Source organism: Dermacentor albipictus, chromosome 7 (genome assembly GCF_038994185.2).
Source record: "Dermacentor albipictus isolate Rhodes 1998 colony chromosome 7, USDA_Dalb.pri_finalv2, whole genome shotgun sequence".
In the NCBI taxonomy this organism is placed as follows: domain Eukaryota; kingdom Metazoa; phylum Arthropoda; class Arachnida; order Ixodida; family Ixodidae; genus Dermacentor; species Dermacentor albipictus.
In genome coordinates, this window is record NC_091827.1 from 353,211 (window position 1) to 376,654 (window position 23,444).

Here is a 23,444-nt window from a genome sequence, read left to right on the forward strand (position 1 = left end):
GTGTAGACGAAGCAGTCGCAAGAAGATGGAGCTGACGTACAGCGGGTGAACACTGGAAGCTTCAGTGTGAAAGCAGCGTTTTGATAGCTGGATCTGACAGCGCACTGGCAGAAGACGAATCCCCTTGGATGATTTATGAGGAAACTGGCAAAGACAACTTCCCTGCCGAAACGTTGACTACAGGCTAGAGGTCCCGACGAAGACAGGAATTTACCCGCCGTGGTATTTTAGCGGCTACAGTGTGGCGCACCTGACCACGAGGTCGCAGGATCAAACCTCGGCCGCTGCAGCCGCATTTAGATGGGGGAGAAATGCCAAAACGCCCGTGCCCCATGCGTTGGGGCACGTTAAGGATAACCTGACGGTCAAAATTAACCCCGGGTGCCCCCACTACGGCACGCCTCATAAACAAATCATGGTTTTTGACACGTAAAACCTCGTAATTCAGCTCATGGCATGTAGAACTTTTGAGCGCACCAACGAAGCTCTGACGGATACGGCACTTGCGAGGGCACTGACCAGTTCTTGACGACGGCAAATCCCGTCGTCGAAACGCTGACTCCAGGCTGTGGCTTCGCTCGTTCACCCAATGTTGATGACTTCAAGTCTCCTTATGGCTTTCTGTGACATCTTCGTCATGATTAGACTGCCACGCAAACGCTTCAGTGGGGGAGAAAGGGGGGGGGGGGGCGTGGCGTTCTGCATACACCGCAATGCCGCCGTGCTAATGGTCTGCCCGATGTTCATGCCACGTATTTTTGACACTCCTCGCGAGCACGAGACACACATTTGTTTCCTTTCAGATTACATTGTCACAGTCATGTTCTTCTTTCACACAGTTGAAACAATATCGCTGACCGCGAGCGGTATCGGTCCTTCAGGTAAACAAAGACGGAAAAAAATACCCATATCGTGCTGTAACAAGAATACATAGACACACGCACTTTAGCCATGTGGATGTGGGGCCCATAACGGTTAACGCTGCTGACGCTTGAGCACAACTCTGTTTGGAAGCATATCTTTGATATGCGTTAGTAAAACGGTGATAAGACGGCATTTGGACAGAAAACAATGGCGCAAGATGACGGCACGTGTTTCGAGGCAAATGCATACCTCTTTCTGGTGTTTTATAGGAATAAAAAATATGGTGTGACGTGACGATAAGGCGTGTTAATTTCTGTCCGCGCTTCCATGAACGCAGCTGTAAAAACGTCAGAAAACAAATAAACAACTAACAGCATCTGCACTGAGGCCAATAAACATCTGTGCATGCCTAGCTTGCAAGCTTTTATCACAGTTTTAACCAATGTGCTAACCTTTTTTGATAAAGAAATTATATTGTTTTTTGAATTTGCCGCAGGGTGGTGTGTTCTGTCTCAAACGGAAAGATGTAATGTATATATTCTGTGCTATCTCCAATATGAAAGATGCCTGAATACCTGTTACATTGAATGAACCAGCCAGTCAATCTTTCCCGTGTCGTTCACCAACGGGTGCACTTCGTGCGGCGGCGACTCGCTGCAAAGTGCGAGTACTTGAGCATGTGCTCTTTAAAACCTCTGTAACAAACGGTACTTCATTTACAGGCTGTGTGTGTGTGTGTGTGTGTGTGTGAGAGAGAGAGAGAGAGAGAGAGAGTGTGAGAGAGAGAGAGAGGGTGTGGTGTGTGTGTGTGTCTAGCTACGAAAGACACTATGCAAGGCCTAACGACATTTCTTAGAAACATAACGATTAGCAGGAATCCCTGCGCCATGTCTCACAATTGCTGTCAGTGAAGTTAAAGGGCCCCTGAAACGGTTCGGACACATTTTGTAGAAGCGTAGGGTACAGCTAAAGTTAACCATTCGCACCACAATTTGTGTGAACCGTCTCACACTAAAAGAGCTATGGACGATTGCAAGTTACCCTCTTCCACAGTCATGCATTTTTTCCTCAACTCGTTCGCCGATTGATCGGGGCTAAGCTCCGCCTTCACTGGCTCTGCGTCATGATGGCACGTCCTGTCGTCGACTTCCGGTTCTCTAGGGGCGAGCACGCGAAGCCTCTCCACGCTCTCCGCCGGCTGTTGCAGTCGACCCCACGCGAGAGCTATCGAAGCAGCGTGCGCTGCGAGCATTCTGTGCCAGCGTCGAACGTGTCTGCTATTCCGGTAACCACAGGCGAACTGGGCGTTTCGATGGATGGCTGGAGGCATAAATTCAAGCTGATGAAGGAACTTTAGCGTAGACGTTGGCCTGATCGGTGTGCACGGTGCAGTCACCTGTTGGCGCCTAGCTTAACCAGCCAAACAAAGCGCTAACATTCCTCTATCCAAGTGTAAAACATTTTAAACATTTACAAAAACAACGTGTTAATTAACGATTACACTCCTGCGAAAAATGTACGCCAGCAGCAAAGAATACATTTCGTTACTGCTACAGTGTGTGGTTGAGCTCTGTGCCACCAGGTGGCTGCACCGTGCAGACCATTCACATTTGCGCTTCTGCTCATCTCGTGAAACAACGCAGTCAAACGGCCAGGCCCTGCCCCCTTGCGCTCGAGTTTATCCTAATACCGGACACGCGAAACGCTATTGCGTTAGTAATCTTCCGGTGTAAAGTGAAAGCCGCCAACGCACAAATCCTGGCGCCGACTAGATAGCGGCAGTCCGATGCGCTGCAGCCAGACCGCTCGTCTGTTGCCTTGCAGATGGACACGATGTCGCAGCTTGACATATTGGCAGTCGCTACGTTTGCAGTCCACAACGCAACAAAGTCGTGTCATAGTGCTCGCGAAAAGACTGTAATCGACTCGGACCGCGGAGCTCTCGCCAAAATGGAGCACGTTGTAACAGAAGCACACGACGCTTGCTGTGTGCCGGAAGTGCTTAAATGTAGTGAGAAATTGTTCTTGTGCATTCTCTTTCTGTTACTTTCTTTTTATAGAAACAAATTAACTAGCGTTCCAACTATTACGAACATTATTTGTTCGCCATAAAAGTGGAAAAATTATCGATGACGCGCCCTGCGCAGCCAATCGGATAACTCGCCCTGCTGACGTCAATTGGGTGATTTACGTCATATGGTTAGGGGCGGCTGAAAATTCCGCCGAGCAGTCTGCTACGATCGGCAGCGATGTACATTTTTAAAACCTTACAATTGCACGCTTGACGCGGAGCACTTAGATGCGTCAATTAATGATCAGGAGGACCTACTCTAACGACTCAGTACGTTTGTACAAAATCGTCAAAATTGTTTCAGGGTCCCTTTAAGTTGGCTTCGTGGAGGCGACCAATTAACGAACCAACCATAAGATGAGCTCAGTACATGCAAACATTTGCGAACTCCACGTGCGCGACTTGTGTCGGCTTGGCGTACGAACAAGGGCAGTGAGTTCTAGACAACTGTTGAGCCATTAGCGTTGGCTTTAGAGCTGATATAGTTAAATGGGTATGGTTAGATATATGTATGCGTTAGTGTATACTGTGCAAATATACAGTCCTGAACACTACTTCCGTAAGTCGGAAGTTATGGCTGATGATGATACTCGTTCGAAAGAGAAAAGAAATGGAAGTGGTGCTCGAGAATACCATGAACAAGGAGCAGCAAACAAAGAAAAAGCCCGCGATTTCGACCATGTGCGGTAAGGCTTGACCGCGTGTCGTGTATTATCCGGGCGTTTTGCTTTACCTGTGTTCCGCTGAAGACATCACCTGCGCGATTGAAGAAGTCAATTCTCACAAGCAAAGTTCAGCACTGACTTGAGCAGATCGGTTCCAAAAGACGGCAATTTCTGTAGGCGGAACGCTGATGTTCGCATAGTGATGCACGATTATTCGAAAACGACATTACATGTCCTATTGCCGTCCTCTCAGAAAAGTCGTCCTACACTCTTTCTCTGAGTACACTGCACAACGTGCAGTGATTAAAACTCCAGTATCTTGCAAAGAACGTCTCTTGATATCGCGGATAGTTACCGCGTGCACTCCAATGAACAAAACACTACCGAAGTGCCAATAACAAGTTACAGCACCAAACACTCAACCCTCAGTTTGCCTTTCTTCCTGTTATTTTAGTGTCAGCACTTAGAACCTAAGATCGAACCTCAAGCACCGGGTCTTGTTTCTGACGGAGTCGTACGCCTCGGCGACGGCGAAGGTAACAGGTTCAATTTCTATGGCTTCTTCGTGCATCCGCTCTTGCGCGATGCGCACGCAGCTCGCCAGGTTCGTGGCTGTCAGCTGTGACGTTGCAGGTAGCGGTGGCGGTGGAGGAGGTGGCGGCTCCTGGTGGATCAGGGCTCGATGGAAGTGCTCCCCTGCGGACGCTGTAGAGAGCGTGGTGGAAGGGCGAGAGAGCTCGGATAGTGGCGCCACTAGTTCAGCAGGCGCTGGTGGTGGTGGCGGCGGCGGGGGAGATGGCGGTGGCGGCAGTGAAGACAGGTCTGTCAGTTCCTTGGCCATGGTTACAAAACCGCCGCCGCAGCCGGCACCGCCGGATAGTCGAACCGATCGACAAAGGTCAGCCCTAGAGGCGACCGCCAGTGGCCGTAGGATGCGGCGAGTGCACTGCTGCTGCTGCTCTTGCGTCGCAAGGGCTGAGGCCACTGGTCAGCGATAGGCACGCCTCCATGCCTCGTGGTGTGAACGTCATCTTTTCGACGATTGCTGGGAGAGGTACCGCATCACCTCCTCGTAGCTGGGCGGCAGGTCCTATGAGACGAAACAGGGAGGCAATTATTAGTGAAGAGGTATTTACATATCTTCACATATTATATACATATTTAAATTATGGGGTTTTACGTGCCAAAACCACTTTCTGATTATGAGGCACACCGTCTCGCATTTCGCCCCCATCGAAATGCGGCCGCCGTGGCCGGGATACGATCCCGCGACCTCGTGCTCAGCAGCCTAGCACCATAGCCACTGAGCAACCGCGGCGGGTATATATACATATTTACATGCCATTATCCCTCAAGAGAAAAGTGTATGATAGCTGTGTCTTACCAGTACTCACCTACGGGGCAGAAACCTGGAGGCTTACGAAAAGGGTTCTAATTAAATTGAGTACGACGCAACAAGCTATGGAAAGAAGACTGATGGGTATAACGTTAAGGGATAAGAAAACAGCAGATTGGGTGAGGGAACAAACGCGAGTTAATGACATCTTAGTTGAAATCAAGAAAAAGAAATGGGCATGGGCAGGCCATGTAATGAGGAGGGAAGATAACCGATGGTCATTAAGGGTTACGGACTGGATTCCAAGGGAAGAGAAGCATAGCAGGGGGCCGCAGAAATTTACGTGGGCGGATGAGATCAAGACGTTTGCAGGGACGACATGGCCACAATTAGTACACGACCGAGGTTGTTGGAGACGTATGGGAGAGGTCTTTGGCCTGCAGTGGGCGTAACCAGGCTGCTGCTGCTGCTGATGATGATGATTTACATATCTGGCTAAAAATGTGGCTTACATCGTAACACTCATAATGGCAAAGTCTTTAGCGCAATTCAAAAAGCCAGGGACGTGACAGAGACAAAGGACAGCGCTCGTAACGCGTAGCGTGTTACATCGTAACGCGCAGTGGATAAATCGAGAAAATAGTTCACAAGATCGGCTTATCAAGTACTTTTCACGACTGGATTATGCCAGAGCCGCAACATCAAGGGATGGGCGGGTACAATATTCGAAAAAAAGGGGATGCCCCGCCCAGATGACCAAAGAGCGACAGCGGATTGCTTCCGCGACTAAAATAGTCTCGCTCAAAAAACCGTGCTTCGGAAACGCATAATTCTCAATATAAAGACTTTTGTATCTTGATGACTGGTTTGGTAGAGTTCTTGTGTTGGAATGGTACAGCACATGCCGGATCGCCAGAGAAAAATAACCCCACAATGCTGCCCCTGTCGTCTGCTCTTTAGCTGCATTGTAAGGGACAAAAGAAGAAAGAGCAGCTCTGCATGTCTTTTGCGCTGGTTTACATGTACGCGGCACATTTACTGCTCATTTTCCGAGCTTAAAATTAATGATTTGCTATTTAACACGTACTTAAAAAAACAATGCCGTTATCTAAACAATTTCAAACCTGGGGCGAGAAGAGAATCAAGCAGGAAAGATGCAAAAACACGTCATTTATCGTTTTAAATAAATAATCTTGGTTTTAAATAGCATAAGATTTATATATTTTGGTTTATATATTTATATATTTTGGTTTAAATTTATATTTTATATATTTATATACATTGCTTACTAAGTCTTACATATCTAGCTCTTCAATACAATAAATATACGCATTCACATACGTTATAAACAAAACTTTTGCGTGGAGCCATGTTTGCGCTAATGCAACGCAAGATAAATGCTGTGTTGCATGACTCTTTGGTAATATTTTTAGATTCTAGTGGGTTGCGACTAATCTTGATGTTTCGCTGCTCTTTATCTGGTTCCTGATAAGTTCATGGATGTTCAAGTCAACAGGTGCCTTCTTCCTGTCATGTGAAGATACTCGATGAAGTTTTTCTGAGAAGTTCTCTTTAAAACCCTAGCAGTTAGCATGATACAAGCATGCGATTTGAGAACAGGTGTGCGTGATACAGAATAGTTCATATCCACCTGCCCTATTTGTTTTATGACTGGATGCCTTGTTAAGAAGTTATCAATGAACGAAGCCACAGTTACTGCTCACAGGCAAGTAGGAAGTGGCAAAGGCAGCGTTGGTGATATCTCCAGTTTTGTAAAAGACAATGCAAGCTACTGCTTTTGCAAGCATACCGAAAATGCGTCTCACTTTGGAGCACCTAACTTTTTACGTCTAAAAAAAAATTGGCTGAAGGCTTAGCTTGGTTAAGCCTGGGAGATTGCGAAAGCAATACCCTTGGCTGCACCTTGGTTCGGCTGATGGTGTGGACATGGTTGCCCTTTGTTAAACTTATGGCTATACATCATCCGACATAGCGCAAGGCAGCGCGCCGACCCCTGCGAGGAGCCGAGCTGTAGCCCCATTTATCCTCCTAGCGTGACGTCACACCAGCCAGCACCCTCTCGGTAGCGCCGCAGCAGCGCCGCGCAAGGCTTCGCCTCCACCATCGATGCCGTGAGCTGGGGCCCAGTCTCTCGGTCTGGCGTGACGTCACACGGTCACGTGACGCGCAGCTGTGTAAGGAGGCGCCACGACCACCGATGGGCCGAAAGTGCGAGCAGTATTGCTTTCGCAATAAAAACACACAGAAATAAACGTGGCTTTGATTCGCAGGAAATCTTTCACCGCTATCAAGGAGGCGCTTCACGTATCATCTTCACATAGTTGTTGTTTCTGTGCGTGCGTATGCATCGAATTGTATATATAAGCGTTTCGCGTGGCAATAAGCCAGTTGCAGTGGGCGCTTTGTGGTTTCTTTACTCTGTCAGTCCCTGTCAATTTAGTGTGCGTTGCGTTCAAGTAGACAAGTATAACCAACTAGCACACCAGTTCGTCCCGAGATAACCAAGATGCGTTTGAAGCATTGGTGGAAGATAAAAAGAGAAGGGAGATTGATAAAACCGGAACCGTTACAGGCGTAGATAATTGCACAATATGGAGATATACGCTTTAATGAAAAGAGAAGATCAAGGAGAGATGGGCAAAATGTGGGACTGCAATATATGTGTATAACACCTGATTACTCAAGCTGGCAAGGCGGCTATCGGTTGCCGCCCAGTTTTGAATGGCATGCATTTAAATATCATCATAGTCTACAAAAGAGCTGAGATTTCTAAATGATACCTCCTTAATTACGGAGTAATTCTTGCTTTCACCTTCAGCCATGAATGTGGTGATCTACATTCTATCTGAGTAATACTTGTTGGGGGGCTAGTTGGTGCATGTTTCCAGAAGAGGGTTATAGCGCCGAAAAAAACACAACACACAGCAAGCAAGGCGGGACAGGCGCCTGTCCCGTCTTGCTTGCTGTGTGTTGTGTTTTTTCGGCGCTATAACCCTCTTCTGGATACATTCTATCTCCTTGACTTATCTCCTACCCCGTCGTATGGGCAGACACGCCCCTTATAACATGGGTTCTGTGCTCCATAGCTGCACCGTTGATATTATGCTGACTACCTATTGAATCGCGAGGATCTACCTGTCGACATGGAATGGCATCTGGTTAGCGGAGCAAAACACGGACACAAGAAGAAACGAAGACAAGCGCTTCTTCGTCTTCGTTTCTTCTTGTGCCCGTGTTTGCTGCGCTATCCAGACACCATTCCATGATGATAGACCAACAAGAACATATCGCCACCCTCGTCGACTACGTATCGACGACTCACTTCTTTGGAAGGCAGCACGGGGGACGGTGGTCTTACGGCCCTGGGTATCACCACCAAATCCCACTCCGGACCTGCGTAGTAGATTACAGCAGAGACAGGAATGAGGATGGATCTGTGTTATTGTTCAGGTACAATAGCGAGTTGGAACGTCACGGCGATACGCGCTAAGCAGTTCTCGCGTTCAAACTGAATTTTGCAGACAATGTCTAGCTTGTGCCAATTTCATACGCTTTTCTGTATCGGGTACACTGTAAAAAAGTTTCCGTCGTTATAGTGAGAAAATGCAGGTAAAGATACAGAAAATATAACTCTTTAAAAGAAAATACGGCAAGAATTTCCGTTAGAAGTACAGGAAGTGCTCCCTGTTTTAAGTTTTACGAGCATTTCAGACGGAATAATACAGTGGCTGCACTGTTCACGAAACGGACAAAATTCCTTGTTATGCAAACATTCGTATTTTTGCGAGAAAAACTAAATGCTGTCTGAATGAGCGCTTGTACTCACAGAGTTTATTTAATACAGACGTTAGAATATATGTACGCACCCTCTATCCCAGCCGCGGTTGGCCGCGCATACAGGCCTAGTGGCGCTGGTAACAGGCACAAAATATATGAATGAGTTTGCAATATTTTCACATTATTTGGTGTCAACGCTTTGCAATCTATAATAATGCATATATGTTCAAGTGAACGAACAGTGGTGGGAACACGCGCCAATGCTAATAAACTTGCGCCGCTGAGGTGCTCCTGCGGTAGGAATTACACTAGTGCTCTGCGCAAAAAAACTGTGAGCACTATAAATCAGTACCGAAACGCTGAGAGCGGTATAATAACCGTAATTGCGTTTGCATTTAGCAACAAATGATCTCGCAAAGAATTAACTGCATGGCATTTTCGAATAAGAGAAACAATTAACCCAAGAGTTAAATGGCTTTACTGAACTGCACTGTAATAGGCTTAAATCACCCCACAATATTCCAAAATATCTCATCTCTGTCAATAACTGTCCATTCATTGACGCACGACGATTAAGCATAAACTGCATGGTTCCTGTGTCGTCAATCCTTACGATGAGGTGTAATCGCAAGCATTTGACGCTTCATCTTGAAACAAGACCGGCGAGCACGCAGGTTCTTGTACGGCAGAATAAAGGTCCCGAACATGCACCGCTATGCGTGCAAATTTACGCGAAAGTGACTGAAGATGACGGACCTAATACTGTGTATAATGTCATAAAAAATATCAGTGCGAAGTTTGCGTAACTATTCAATCTTTATTTCTTTTGTGACACAAAGATGCAACAGCATCTGTTCGATGAACTTTATTGTACCCATGGGAAAAGTCGCAGTTTCGCCCGAAAGGCGAAACATCGATTGCGATAGCAAATTAATAGATAGCTATACGAAGTAAGGATAGTAGTTTTATCGGCCGTGTAAACTTGTAAACATTCGCTTGCTAACTAAATTAACAATGACATAATGTGTAAGCGCGACTGAACGAGCACGTAGAAAGAAACAGACACGCAGAAACCGCGCTGTCTCTGTGTGTCTGTTTGGTTCTACGTCCTCGTCCAGTCGGACTTACTACACATTTTATCATGGATTCAAACTAACTAGCCTGCCAACGTGACGCACAGGTAAACATGAAGACATCTCACTCGATAAGAGCGGAAACTCGCTGTCAAAATGCTGGAGTGAGGAATCGCGGCAACAGCAGCGATTGAACTGACCGTGCATCTCTCGCTTCAGTGCGAACGAAACATCAAAAGCACTGCGCACACGAAGCTGCCGGCACTACGCGCACTCTGCAAACATCGCAGATCGCTTTGAAGATACGGCGCCCACGCCGCGCCGTAAGCAGCAGCCACCGGGGAAGAACGCCCCCATCCCTCCGCCGTCTCACCCCCGTGCCTCGCGCGCGAGAGGAGAGGGCACGCTTCCTGCCCGCCTTCCTCGCACGCATAGATTTTCGTGTTAGTATTACTAGAGGAAAATCTGGCGCTGCGATCGTTTAACCATCATGGTAACGATGGGAAGTACATGCTATGGATTGGCATTCTGTTGACTGGCGAACTAGTCTGCAAGTATTTCTTAGCAGTTATGGTTTCGCTCCAACTGCAATTGCTATAGCCTGCAGGGGGATAGTGCAACGCAAAGCTCTCTGCCTTTGTTCTGTTGCTCGAAGTGGCGATAGCGCACTGGGACGATGTTTGTGTCGCGCTGTGGTGTCGAAGCCCTGACGAGAAAACGACGGCATCGTAAACGTTGAAAGAACATGTTTTGACCGTTTGAACCTCGGTTTGTTAAGTATGTTAGGTTCCTTGAATCAGCCCAAGACGGCTGATTCCAGGAATGCTAATAAATCAGGGACTAAAGTAAGGTTGGTGAGACACCCGTAACCACACGATAGTGCTCAGGATGTTACTCAGCCAAAACACTACTGCAGGTCAACGAAGCTTCAAGAGGCACCGAGCAGCTTTCGGTCCACCGTGGCCACTGCTCTGGAACCGGCTAGAACAGTGAGCATGCAATCGATGCATGTACATCATCTTCTTTTCTTTATTGTCCCCACGCGACTTCCTTCTTCTAATTGCATAAACGACACTCGTCTCGTAGCGCAGATGCTTTAATCTGCTACTCTCTTAAAAAAAAAAAATATTGACAAATTACAGATACAACTCGTGGACGGAAAGTTACATCAAATCATGTGTTTTCTAAGCCTTTCGCAATCTCTGCAAGGGAAGCGCTCAATTCTCGCGGCGTCAAAACAATCCAGTCTAATCCTAAGGGTAGCACCTTCCTAGCGCGAAGAAATGCGAATAGAGCACACTTATCTTTTTGAGTTTGATAGATAACCATAATACCTAATATTGTCACCCAGCTATGGCAACTAAAACAGTTTAGCACCGACAGACTGGGACAAAACGTCTGCCTTTAGCGATGGCTGGTCCTAGGAGAGCCCGCGCGCAATCACGAACTTCGTCGTTCTCGCCTAAAGGGTCCGGTGTCAACACGTGCAAACCTATTTCGCTTCATTGCTCCCCTCTCAAAAGCGACCGGCCCGGTCGCTTCAAGGGCAGCGGGCGCGCACTATGGGCAAGAGTGTCGACATGAAAAGACAAAAAAAATACATAAAGGAATGGACACAATGCTGAAGCGGTTTGTGAGGGTTCCTTAGCCCTGGCGTGCGTAGTACGGCTTCATCCGTACTACGTGGACGACTTCAGCACGTGGACGGCGTCGGTTCGAACCAGGATCAGAGGTTCGAGGCACCACCTCGTAGTTCACATCACTGAGGCGGCGTACGACTTCGTAGGGGCCGAAGTAGCGGCGCAACAATTTCTCTGAGAGCCCGCGGTGCCGGATAGGCGTCCACACCCACACGTGGTCGCCTGGTAAGTACTGGACATTCCGTCGGGTCCGGTTGTAACGGCAGGCGTCGGCATTCTGCTGGGTGCGGATGCGATTCCGAGCAAGCTGGCGAGCTTCCTCGGCTTTCTCGACGAAAGCTTCAGTGTTGTCATTCCTTGTGGTTCCTTGGTCTACCGGCAGCATGGCGTCTAAGGGGGTTGTAACGCGACGTCCGTAAACAAGCTCGAATGGTGTAAACTCGGTGGTCTCCTGCACAGCGGTGTTGTAAGCAAACGTGACGTATGGCAAAATTTCATCCCATGTTTTGTGTTCCACATCAATGTACATGGAGAGCATGTCGGCTAATGTTCTGTTTAGGCGCTCTGTTAAGCCGTTAGTTTGGGGATGATAGGCTGTGGTCTTTCGGTGGTCGGTGTGCGTCAGTGTGACGACTTGTTGCAATAACTCCGCTGTAAACGCTGCACCGCGGTCAGTAATGAGTACAGCGGGTGCACCGTGGCGAAGCACGATGTTGTGGACGAAGAAGCTGGCGACTTCAGCAGCAGTTCCCCGCGGCACAGCTTTTGTCTCCGCATAGCGAGTTAAATAGTCAGTTGCCACGATTATCCACTTATTTTGCGAGGAGGACGTGGGGAACGGCCCAAGAAGGTCCATTCCCACTTGCTGGAACGGCGCCGGAGGCGGATCCAAAGGCTGGAGGAGGCCGGCAGGCTTGACGGGTGGAACTTTACGCCTCTGACAGTCACGGCATGTTCGCACATAGCGCTGAACCGATGAAAATAGGTGTGGCCAATAGTATTTTTGCCGTATGCGCGCTAATGTCCTCGCGAAGCCTAAGTGGCCGGCACAGGGATCGTCGTGACACGCCTGTAAAACTTCCTCGCGCAGTGCCGTCGGAACGACGAGAAGGAACGTGTCCTGGCTGTTCTCGAAATTTTTCTTGTACAGGACATCGTTTCGCAGGCAGTACGACCTCAATCCTCGTGAAAGTGGGCGTGGGACAACAACGTCAGCTCCCTCGAGATATCGGATGACTGGAAGCAGCTCAGAGTCTGCACGTTGATAGTCAGCCATGCGCACCACGTCGACGACACCAAGAAACGGCAAATCTAGCTCCAAGTCGGAGGATGTCAGGGGAATAGGAGAACGTGACAAGCAGTCAGCGTCGCTATGCTTATGGCCGGATCTGTAGACAACAGTTATGTCGTATTCCTGGAGGCGGAGGCTGGCACGTACGTGCACAGGGGTAAGCTCGGTTGAACTACTCGCCGGGCTTAGGTCTGGGGTATGCTCCGGAGATTTTAACATCGACCGTACCCCGCACCTCCACCAGAAATGTCACCCAGCTATGGCAACTAAAACAGTTTAGCACCGACAGACTGGGACAAAACGTCTGCCTTTAGCGATGGCTGGTCCTAGGAGAGCCCGCGCGCAATCACGAACTTCGTCGTTCTCGCCTAAAGGGTCCGGTGTCAACACGTGCAAACCTATTTCGCTTCAATATCATATTCATCTTTGGCTCGATTAACAGCACGCTTAAATACACTAGCGTGAAGCTGAGAATTCTTCCAATTTGTCGGGCACTGATTATGCAGAAGCATTTTACAAGCGGCTTTTGTTTTTCCATGGTCCCGCAAACACTCATCAATCCACTAACGACAAGAGGTGCTTTTAGCCGAAGGAATGATAAATTCTGCTAGCTTGCAGGAACTCTCTAGACTGAGCACATGGTTGGAGCGATTTCCTTATCATTGCCATTGGCAAGTTTCGAAACTTCTGAATGCAAGGAAGTCTTAAATTTATGTGCACGCCCGGTATTCTAAAGATGTAATTGTACAACTGCTTTCGAATGACACAGGAAGATGATCACTCTTGGTTGCTCAGTCAACCGCTAACCATGACGAAACATTGATGCCAGCCCTACAAAATGTTAAATCTAACACCAAATGGAAGTGACCTCTCGCAGATGTTACTTGTCCTGGGTTCTGATATGAAAAGTGACTATCAATAGTTCACTCCCTTAGTCGCTTACCACACAAATCTGTTTTTAGCCCACACGACACGTTATGCGAATTAAAATCCCCTGCAAACAAAATTTCTTTTCTACAGGCAGCCACAGCCCTATCAAGTCGAAGCGTACTTTGCACACCGGTGGGGAATGAGCATTTGTAATTGAAAATGGATGTTACCCTGGGAGACATAAATCTATTGCCAAAATTTCGCAGTCGGTGCCCGTAATTTGAAAATATATGCTTGCCTTGTGACAAATTTTACTGGAAACAAGTATCAGTAATCTTCCACCACGCGCCTGTCTATCTAATCGGAAAGACCGAACACATTTCAATTGAAAATTTTCCTCTGGTGAAAGCCAAGTGTCTTGAAGAACTATGTCATGTGAGATATGTTGATTAGATGGGCAAGATAAATCTGTTAAAGCTGAAAATATGGAGCGACAGCTTCCTTGCAGTACTTCCAACTGTCCAATGGTGTTGATCGGACCGCAGCGACAACTGGCGCCTTTAGAATACTTTCTTTAATCATAGGAGATGGCTGACTTTCTTTATTTTGGTTTCATAATCGTAGAAATTGGGGATGTCATGCGTTTGGGAGCTCGACTGTCAAGTTCCATATCTGTGACACAAAAGGTGTCGTAATACGAGGACTCATCCTCACACGGTTGGACTAGCGGAGTAGTGCCTGTCGACTGATCTACAAACGTAGAAGGCGTCTCCACCTCGTTGCTAGGCATTCGAGGTGTGGCGTTACATTAGATACTGAGGATTGCATCGTTGTCTTAGTGGCCTTTATTATTTGTATCATATGACCGGAAATGATTTGCGCTAAGCAATCTGATAGGCTGGATATTAATTTATACACAGCTTTAGTCATTGCTTTTTCCACAGCAGAGTCAATTGCTTCCGAGATAATAAGATCCATGCTTGGAGTGTTGCGCGCTGCAACACCAGAGTATCCGAAGGCCCTGTCTTTAATAACTGCAATTGCATCTCTTCGGGAGCAGTGACGGCGGTCCATTATTTCAAGAATTTGTGTTTCTTGAGCGCGAGCTGAGCAGTTCGAATAGTCTACTGGGTGTGCTCCCCCACAGAGGCAGCACTTTTTAGATTGAGCGGAGCATTCACTTGAAGAATGACCATCTCCACAGGTGCGGCAACGCAAGCTCGACTTACATCCTCCTGCGCTGTGAACGAATCGTCAACAATTCTGACACTGGATTGGTCGTGACGCGAGTGGTTCTACACGGAACAAAAGAGGCAACACCTTTATTTCTGAGGGACATGATGTGCCCACAAACGTTGCGATTACTGATTCAGTCGGATCTTCGTGTTATTTACAAGCCGATTGCAACGGTAAATAGCAATGACGCCTGCTGCGGAGAGCTTGTCCAGTGTTTCAGTTGGACTTAAGCGGGAGTCTACGCTCCGTATAAGACGCTTAATGCACGCAAAATGTGGCGGGATAAAAATACTCACCGGTGTGGAAGCGAATGAAGTGTATTTCAGTAAGTCTTTAAAACAGGTCTGGTCGGGTGACCGACACACTATACCTCCCGTCTGAACGCTCGCACGTCAGTGATGGTTTCGAAGCGATTGGACATGGTCTTAAGTTCCTTCTGGACAGCTTGTAGGTTTGTGAGCCTAAAGAAACCTCCATTGGTAGGCATAAGCGCAAAAGGAATGGTGCTGACGCCACAGCGAAACACTAAATCTAAAGGCAATTCATTAGGTGGCAGGGATACTGACCAAGCGGATCACGCCTGGCCAGGAAAATTGGTCTACATCAGCCCAAGACGGCTGATTCAAGGAATGCTAATAAATCAGGGACTAAAGTAAGGTTGGTGAGACACCCGTAACCACACGATAGTGCTCAGGATGTTACTCAGCCAAAACACTACTGCAGGTCAACGAAGCTTCAAGAGGCACCGAGCAGCTTTCGGTCCACCGTGGCCACTGCTCTGGAACCGGCTAGAACAGTGAGCATGCAATCGATGCATGTACATCATCTTCTTTTCTTTATTGTCCCCACGCGACTTCCTTCTTCTAATTGCATAAACGACACTCGTCTCGTAGCGCAGATGCTTTAATCTGCTACTCTCTTTAAAAAAAAATATTGACAAATTACAGATACAACTCGTGGACGGAAAGTTACATCAAATCATGTGTTATTTGTGCACCTTTGGGCTTCCTTTATGCGACATATACTACGTTTCAGTCGTGAGCGCAAGCGGTGCACTGTGGTCGCCGGTCGCAAAAACGTATAATTCCGCTAATTTGTTGGTATATAAACTACGAACTGCAACGCCTTTCACGTAATAAATATTTAACATATTGTGACAAAAACGCGTAAGACAATGTTACGCGTGATTATGTGGCACATACCTCTTTCAAATGTGGCGCACCATGTTTTGGCAGCAAGTGCGAGGACTGCAAGGAGTCTCTCTAGCCTTCTTAGCGTTGCCTATGCATGGAAAACGGCGCAAAATACAGAGGATGGGTTCTCGGTTACGCAATGAGCAAAAAAAAAAAAAGGTCCCGCTTGCACCGTCTGCAAGGCAGGAACGACGAGAAGGGTGATGGAAAGGAGGAGCTGCCCCATAAGCCTGATGGCGAGGGTGAGGCTAAGTGACGTCAGTGCCACTCCTGCGTTTTGCTCCTGCTCCATGTGTTCCAGCCGACTTTGTTTCTTTTTTGTCATCTAACTTGTTCCTTAAAGAAAAACAAGGATGCTTTGAATGGTAAAATGAACATGAACACTAATCATACTTTCACAGTTTAATTTGTGTTTCCGTGGGAAAGAACGACGAAATATGGGCGGACAAAATAATGAGCAATATCCCTCATGTTGAATAAAAAGCGTGATTTGGCTGTGATATTTGATCGAGAGAAATAGCGGCTGAAAGCTGAAAATCTTCTATCAAGGGTGTTACAATAAAGAATAGGTCACTGTACATTCTGTATGCAAATGGCTGCTCATGTCTCACAACTTTCGCTATATCGCAAGTGGTATAAGTATTATGGTGTGAAAAACGCAGACGCAGAAACCCACATCCGCAAGACGGACACCAACCGTGGTACGCGTGTTGCTTCTGCTATGAGGTTGACGCATGTGATGCTAGGATTAAGGCTGCTTGGGGAGATGACATAGCGCCATTTGAAGAAAACAAGTCGTAGCAGAGCTTTTCTATGAGTTAATTGTTCAGACACACTGATTTAACTATTGTGGCACGGAAAGCAAACACAAAAAAATGCACATCGACTGGACGGACGTTGCAATATTAGTTTATCTAAAGAACAGGGCCAAACAAAGGACCTGCTGCATCAGAACATTTTCTTCACAGTATAGACGCGGTCCTCCCATGTTGTATACCAGCGAAAAAAATGGCGAAATGGCTCGATGGCCACGGTACACTCACTGTCTGCGTCCTGGATGGAACCCGTGAAGCCGGTGATGGTTGTGGATGCGGGACAGGGCGGGTTCGGAGGTCCGGCACATTCCGACTGCACGTAATGTTTCCTGCGGACCCAACGCTTAAATGAGTGCACTGTGACGGACTTGAAATGGATTCGCTCTGAGTAGACGCAAATAAAAAATCAGCTTTAAAAACTCAAACAGCGCAAGAACATCACACAGCTTCAAGACAGAAAACGGCAAGAGCTCGTGAGGGTGCATTAATAAGAGAGTGACTTATTGAATTCCACAATTTGGAAATGAACTCTAAAGTGAGTAGTCAAAATGTTATTAAGTGGAAGTCGAAGAGAGTGACTTTCAGCTATGAGGGAATAAGTGAGTGACTTCAATTACGCGATTGAAACATATAGCCTTTAAGTTAACAGCCAACATTTTAATCAGTGAAAGTTAAATAATCAATAAGTTCATCAGTGATGAAGCAACAACCATCTCCAAAAGTATAAAAGTTTGTGAAAAAGATGAAACATGACGTGACAAGAACTTTATTTGAGTCCTGAGGGACTGAGACCTCGGGGAGCCAAACCGAAGGCTCCCGAAGATCAAGTCGGTGGCTCCGCCCACGATGGAACCGGGAGATCACGTGCCGCGGCAATGTCGTGGGCCCTCTGGACAGCCTGGAGTTGAATGTTGAGATTGCTGCTCTTGAGAGAGTCCTGCCATTGTTCTTTCGTGATGGGTGGAGAGGCGTTAAGGGCTGGGCACAGCCAGAGCATGTGGTCAGAGGAGAATGAGTCATGACCACATTTGGGGCACGACTGTGAGTGTTCAGGATCTATCCTGTGAAGAGACCGAGGAGTGGGATATGTACGGGTTTGCAGGAGTCTTAGTGTGGTAGCCTGAGGTTTGTTCAATTTGGGGTGAGGGGGTGGAAATGTCCTCCTGCCTAGTCGATAATGAGAAACAATTTCGTGGAATGTACTTAATGGATCTTTGTGGATGTTGACCTCGTTCCAAGCCTGGCTACCCGCGACAGCGCGGTGCGTGAAATCGCGCGCTCTCCGGTGGGCCTGCTCGTTAGGATTACATCCAAGCGGGTTATTTGAGCTATCTATATGGGCTGGGAACCACGAGATTTGGTATCCTCCTTCGGTACTCTTCCTAGTCCTTTGTAGTGCTTTGATCACAATACTGTACGCCTGTTCAGATATGAGGGCGGACGAGAAGGATCTAACCGCGGTGCGCGAGTCCGAGAAGATGATAGCGGGAACTTTCGAGCTGTGAAAAGCCAGAGCGATCGCCGCTTCCACCGCCACATGGGCAAACTTAGTATAAACAGTGGCTGCATTGACCAGGTTGCCCCCCGCGTCTACCACCGAGACAGGGAACTTATCCCCACTGTCATATCTGGCAGCATCGACAAAGAGGGCATCTAGCTTCTGCTGATTGATCTTTTTAAGGATGGACTTGGCTCTCGCGAATCTTCTTCCTTGGTTATGCACTGGGTGGATGTTTCGCGGGACGGGGTCAACCACGATGTGAGCTCTGGTTTCCCGGGTCAAGCTAACTTTGGTCGCCGGTTCATGTCTGGGTTGGATTCCTGCTTCTTCTAAAATCTTAATCCCTGGCTTAGTGGATGAAAGTCTCATTATCTGAGCCGCTGTGTGAGCTTCTATTAGCTCATCGATGGTGTTATGGAGTCCTAGCTCCAGCAGCTTCTCAGTGCTTGTGGACTGCGGAAGGCCGAGCACGCGCTTGAGGCCGGTTCTGATTAGGGAGTCGAGCTTGGCCTTTTCCGCTTTACCCCAATTAAGGTACGGCGCGATGTAGGTGACATGACTCAGGAAGAATGCCTGATAAGCTCTGAGCAAATTATCCTCTTTAAGACCGCCTCTTCGATTTGAGACGCGGGCTACAAGTCTTAGGACATTACTAGCCTGTCCAGTGAGCCTGTTGAGGGCCGTCGAGTTACAGCCCTTGGCATCAATGAGGAGACCTAGTATCTTGACCGAGTCCTTCCTCGGTATCGGATGCCCATTTTTAGCTCGAAAAAGATGAAAGATTTTGATATTCGCAGTACTTTCTTCAAACGTCGACAGTCACATTAGCATAAGCTAAAGAGGGTGAAGGCGAAAGTCTGCGCGCTCACGAGACACTAATTAAATTACTTGACATTTTCATCCTCATGAGTTTTACTTCCTATTGTTTTCTCCCACCAAAGGTCGTGGGTTTGAGTGCCTTAATACTATATCCTAATTATCAGTGTCTTAATTACATTCGCCCTAGTTAACACCAAAGGCTTCGGGTTCGACTCCTATCAAAGCTTGTGTGTTCGAGTGCCTTAATTAAATGTGCCTTAATTAACACCAAAGGTAGTGGATTCAACTGCCAACGAGCCGGCTTTTACAGCACGTATACACTCTAAAGAAGAAAAAAACCTTCACTTTAATTTGTGTTTTGTGTGAACCAAGTTTCTATTGCGAAGTATATCTGCGTGCGCACTCTTTCGATGCGGTGCGAGCAGAGCCGAGATTTTGAAACATTCTATGCCTATTCCATTGATTTTCGCGTTTCGTGCGTGGTCATAGCGGCGCTTCGGCCGCGTTATCAATGGGCTTTTGTTATGAGTGCGATCAGTCGGCCTTCAGATACGGATAATAAGTGTGGCGTAGAAATGTGAGGAAGAAATAGCTGCGAAGCCGAGAAACCTGCTGCTGGTGCTCCTGCTGTATTATTATCAAGTTGATGCGCTGTCTCTGAGTTTGCGGCAGGTAAATCAGTTGATTTTAATCAGCTTATTTGAGGTTCGGCTTTATGATGCGGGTGGGAACGCAGCCATGTGGTATTTTTCATTGTTCGTGGAGTTTCTTTACCAGCCGAAAAAATATGTAGGCAATTAGTACGTGGCTGAAACACCGCAGTTAGATGTCATTTAGTGGTGTCTACAAATGCCTCATTAACACTTTGATAATTACGACACTACTTATCAAGTTAGATAATGAATTATAATTTCCTAATTAAATCTCAGTAACGAAAATATTACTGGCGGCTGCTCCAGTGTACTGGAAACAATATGCACTAGTTTTCTTCTAGTAACGCAATTGCTCTTTGCTTTAAGTACTGGTGGATGACAGTTGGGGCACCCTATACAATTCACTCAGTGACTGAATGAGACCAAGCCGGATTCACTCAAAATCATAATCAACAGCAGCCATGCGCAGCAGCCCTTATACTCGGATTCACAGAAAGAAAAACGAAAGAGCTACTGCAGTTTCTCTGGAATGGCGATGCAGTATTAGTGATAGCGAGGTATACACGAAGTATACAACGTATATTGCGAAGATAGAATATTATACCATCGAGAGACGCCAGATTCTTGGTGGTGCGAGATGACTCAGGCTGTGAAATTGAACTGTTTCTTGCTATAATGTCTTGTATATGCTCCTATAGGGCCGTCAGAATTGTTCGAGGTCACACGAAGTTTCTGCAAGTGAAACTGTTATTCAAAGTCTATCTATCTATCTATCTATCTATCTATCTATCTATCTATCTATCTATCTATCTATCTATCTATCTATCTATCTATCTATCTATCTATCTATCTATCTATCTATCTATCTATCTATCTATCTATCTATCTATCTATCTATCTATCTATCTATCTATCTATCTATCTATCTATCTATCTATCTATCTATGAAAATCGGGCCTCTCGGCTAACCCTTTCCTTCTCTCTCTCTCTATATATATATAGAGAGAGAGAGAGAAGTGAGAAAGGCAGCATTATAACTGTTATGAACCTTGTACTTGTTGATATGAATAAATTCCATTTCACACATTTCTAACACTATGGATGCCATGTATTTTGCTCCATGAATTGTACTTCAAACTTCTGACCCTGTATGCCATGTCTTATGTTGGTCTAGTGAACATTCAGTTCAATGAACTTTCAGTTAAGTGAACTATCACTTTAAGTGATAAGTTAAGTTAAGTGAACTCTCACTCAAGTGAGAGTTCACTACATATATATATATATATATATATATATATATATATATATATATATATATATATATATATATATATATATATATATATAATTAAATGAGAAGTTCTGTAGGTCCGGTGCATAAGTAGATTTAGAAACGAAGGTGCACACTTACGAAAATTGCATCTTTAATGTTTGTAACGTTTCGGCCGTGGCACGGCCTTCGTCAGAATAAACGCCGCCACGGCCGAAACGTTACAAACATTAAAGATGCAATTTTCGTAAGTGTGCACCTTCGTTTCTAAATCTATATATATATATATATATATATATATATATATATATATATATATATATATATATATATATATATATATATATATATATATATATATAGAGAGAGAGAGAGAGAGAGAGAGAGGGGGGTTGGCCGAGGGGCCCGATTTTTATGCATCATATCGTGAGAAGCCAAAGCTTCTCATGATATATACATATATGGGGGTTCGGAAAGCTGGTCAGGCCTCAGCCTAAACTTAAACTTACAGCGCAAACCACTAAGACGAACCAAAAAAGGACGATGCGACACACAGCCGCGCCAATGTGTGTCGTATCTTCCTTTTGTGGTTCGCCTTAGGTGTTTGCGCTGTAAGTTTAAGTTCAGAATTCTGCACCAACTAGGCCCAAATGAAGTTTTACCAGAGATTTTACTGAAATTTCTCAGCCTCCCACCCCGGAAAATTTAAAAATTAAAATTTTCTGCCTGTAGCGCAACGCACATGCTTTTATTCTGATTGTACGTGCCTTTAATCAGCATCACAACACGGAAGAGTGGAATATGAATGCATTTTCATCAATAAATCAACAATGAAACCGTAGCGCTCTAAAGGTATTTTCTTAAACTATAAAGGCTGATTTTGAAGAAATCTCAATGTCATCCTAACAAAAGCACAAAGTGCTGTCAATACTATGCGAACGGAGGCTCATCAATATTCAACACAGCCATAGCACAGCCGAGGTTCAATTACGTTTCACTGGCAAATATTGAAGAGTTCTCAACACTTGCCTAAATAATATTTCAACGAACGCATAATGGTCTTTTAAATGCACAATAAACTTCTATTATGTCTCATATACATTATTAATCGCTTAATGATTAATTAAGATCGTTGCTTAATGATTAATTACTTACCTTAATTAGTGACCGCTTGTTTGTTGACGGTTCCATAATATACCGTAAGCTTATGGCTCACGCAGATTATCTCTTACTACAACAGGACCTTGACAACATCACATTCTGGTGATCGCAGCGGCAAATGAACACTGACAAATCCAAACTGACGACGTTAAGCCGAAAGCAGTCGAACTCGACTTACACGTACTCTCTTAAAGGGACACTAAAGGCAAATATCAAGTCAAGCTACAGTTATAGATTAGTGCTCGAGAATCTCTAAGGCGTCAATACTATCACGAACAAAGCCTTAATCATCGAGAAATTCGAGGTACATGCAGGACATGATTAGAGACTACCCCGTGACAGTCAAGTACTTGCCCACTGACGAAGGCACTCCTAAGTTAAATTCTGTCACTAGTACTGAAGCACTCGTTGCAAAAAAATAATATCCTTGTATTGTAATATAAGACGAAACCAAATGCTAGTTGTACAATTCTGTTTGAATTTTAGAAAAAAAAAGGACTCATCGAAATTACCATAGACAACAACGCGGGCGGTCGAAAGGTTTCGTTTTCGCTCGACTCCGCGCCGTCCACGCTTTCGCGTTTCAGTAGTTTCGTTATCGCATTGTGCTGCGCTGGTTTCGCTGGCTCGAGAAACTCGCACAAACTGCAAGTAGCAGAGAATTGAACTTCCATATGAAGTCGCGGGATGCCCGAACGGTCCACGCCGCTTGGCCAAAAAGCAGCTACAGCGGTGAATCCACCGGAGTCTTGGCTCGGTACCGCCGTCTGTCGGGCGCTGTTTTGCTCACCGACGGCAGAAAAGGGTGGTGATGGCGTATGCAACGTCGCCACTCCCCCGGTTGCGTTGCGGGAGAGTTGAATTTCGAAAAAGGTATTCGGACGGTTCAGGTGCAATTTTATCGTAAACTAAGTCTTTTATTAGCACAAAACAACTGTTTCGAGGTTTCTGGAACGGTATTTAAGCGGTCCACGTCGAGTTAGCGTTTGCCTTTAGTGTACCGTTAACAATGACTCTATACTAGTAACGCCCTACTACAAGTACCTTGGCATTAGCTTGACTTCTAATCTTTCCTGGTCAACACACATTGAAAAATTACTGCTACGGCTTCGCGCACACTAGGATACCTGAAACGTAACCTTAATGCGGCGCCTTCCTTAACACGTAAACTAGCATACCAGACATTCG

At 46.2% G+C, this 23,444-nt stretch overlaps 1 protein-coding gene across 5 annotated transcripts in view; it reads right to left on the minus strand.

Moving 5' to 3' along the window:
* Positions 1–301: 301 nt before the first annotated feature.
* Positions 302–23,444, minus strand: part of LOC135918024 (uncharacterized) — a 474,504-nt gene continuing 451,361 nt past the window's right edge. For all 5 annotated transcript variants that reach the window (XM_065451696.2, XM_065451695.2, XM_070521484.1 and 2 more), the window contains 3 exons: positions 17,081–17,181; positions 8,280–8,350; positions 302–4,690 (listed from right to left, as the gene is read on the minus strand). In XM_065451696.2, the coding sequence (XP_065307768.2) occupies positions 4,628–4,690; positions 8,280–8,350; positions 17,081–17,181 (235 nt within the window). In that variant the 3' untranslated portion in view covers positions 302–4,627. The remainder of the gene's footprint in view (positions 4,691–8,279; positions 8,351–17,080; positions 17,182–23,444) is intronic.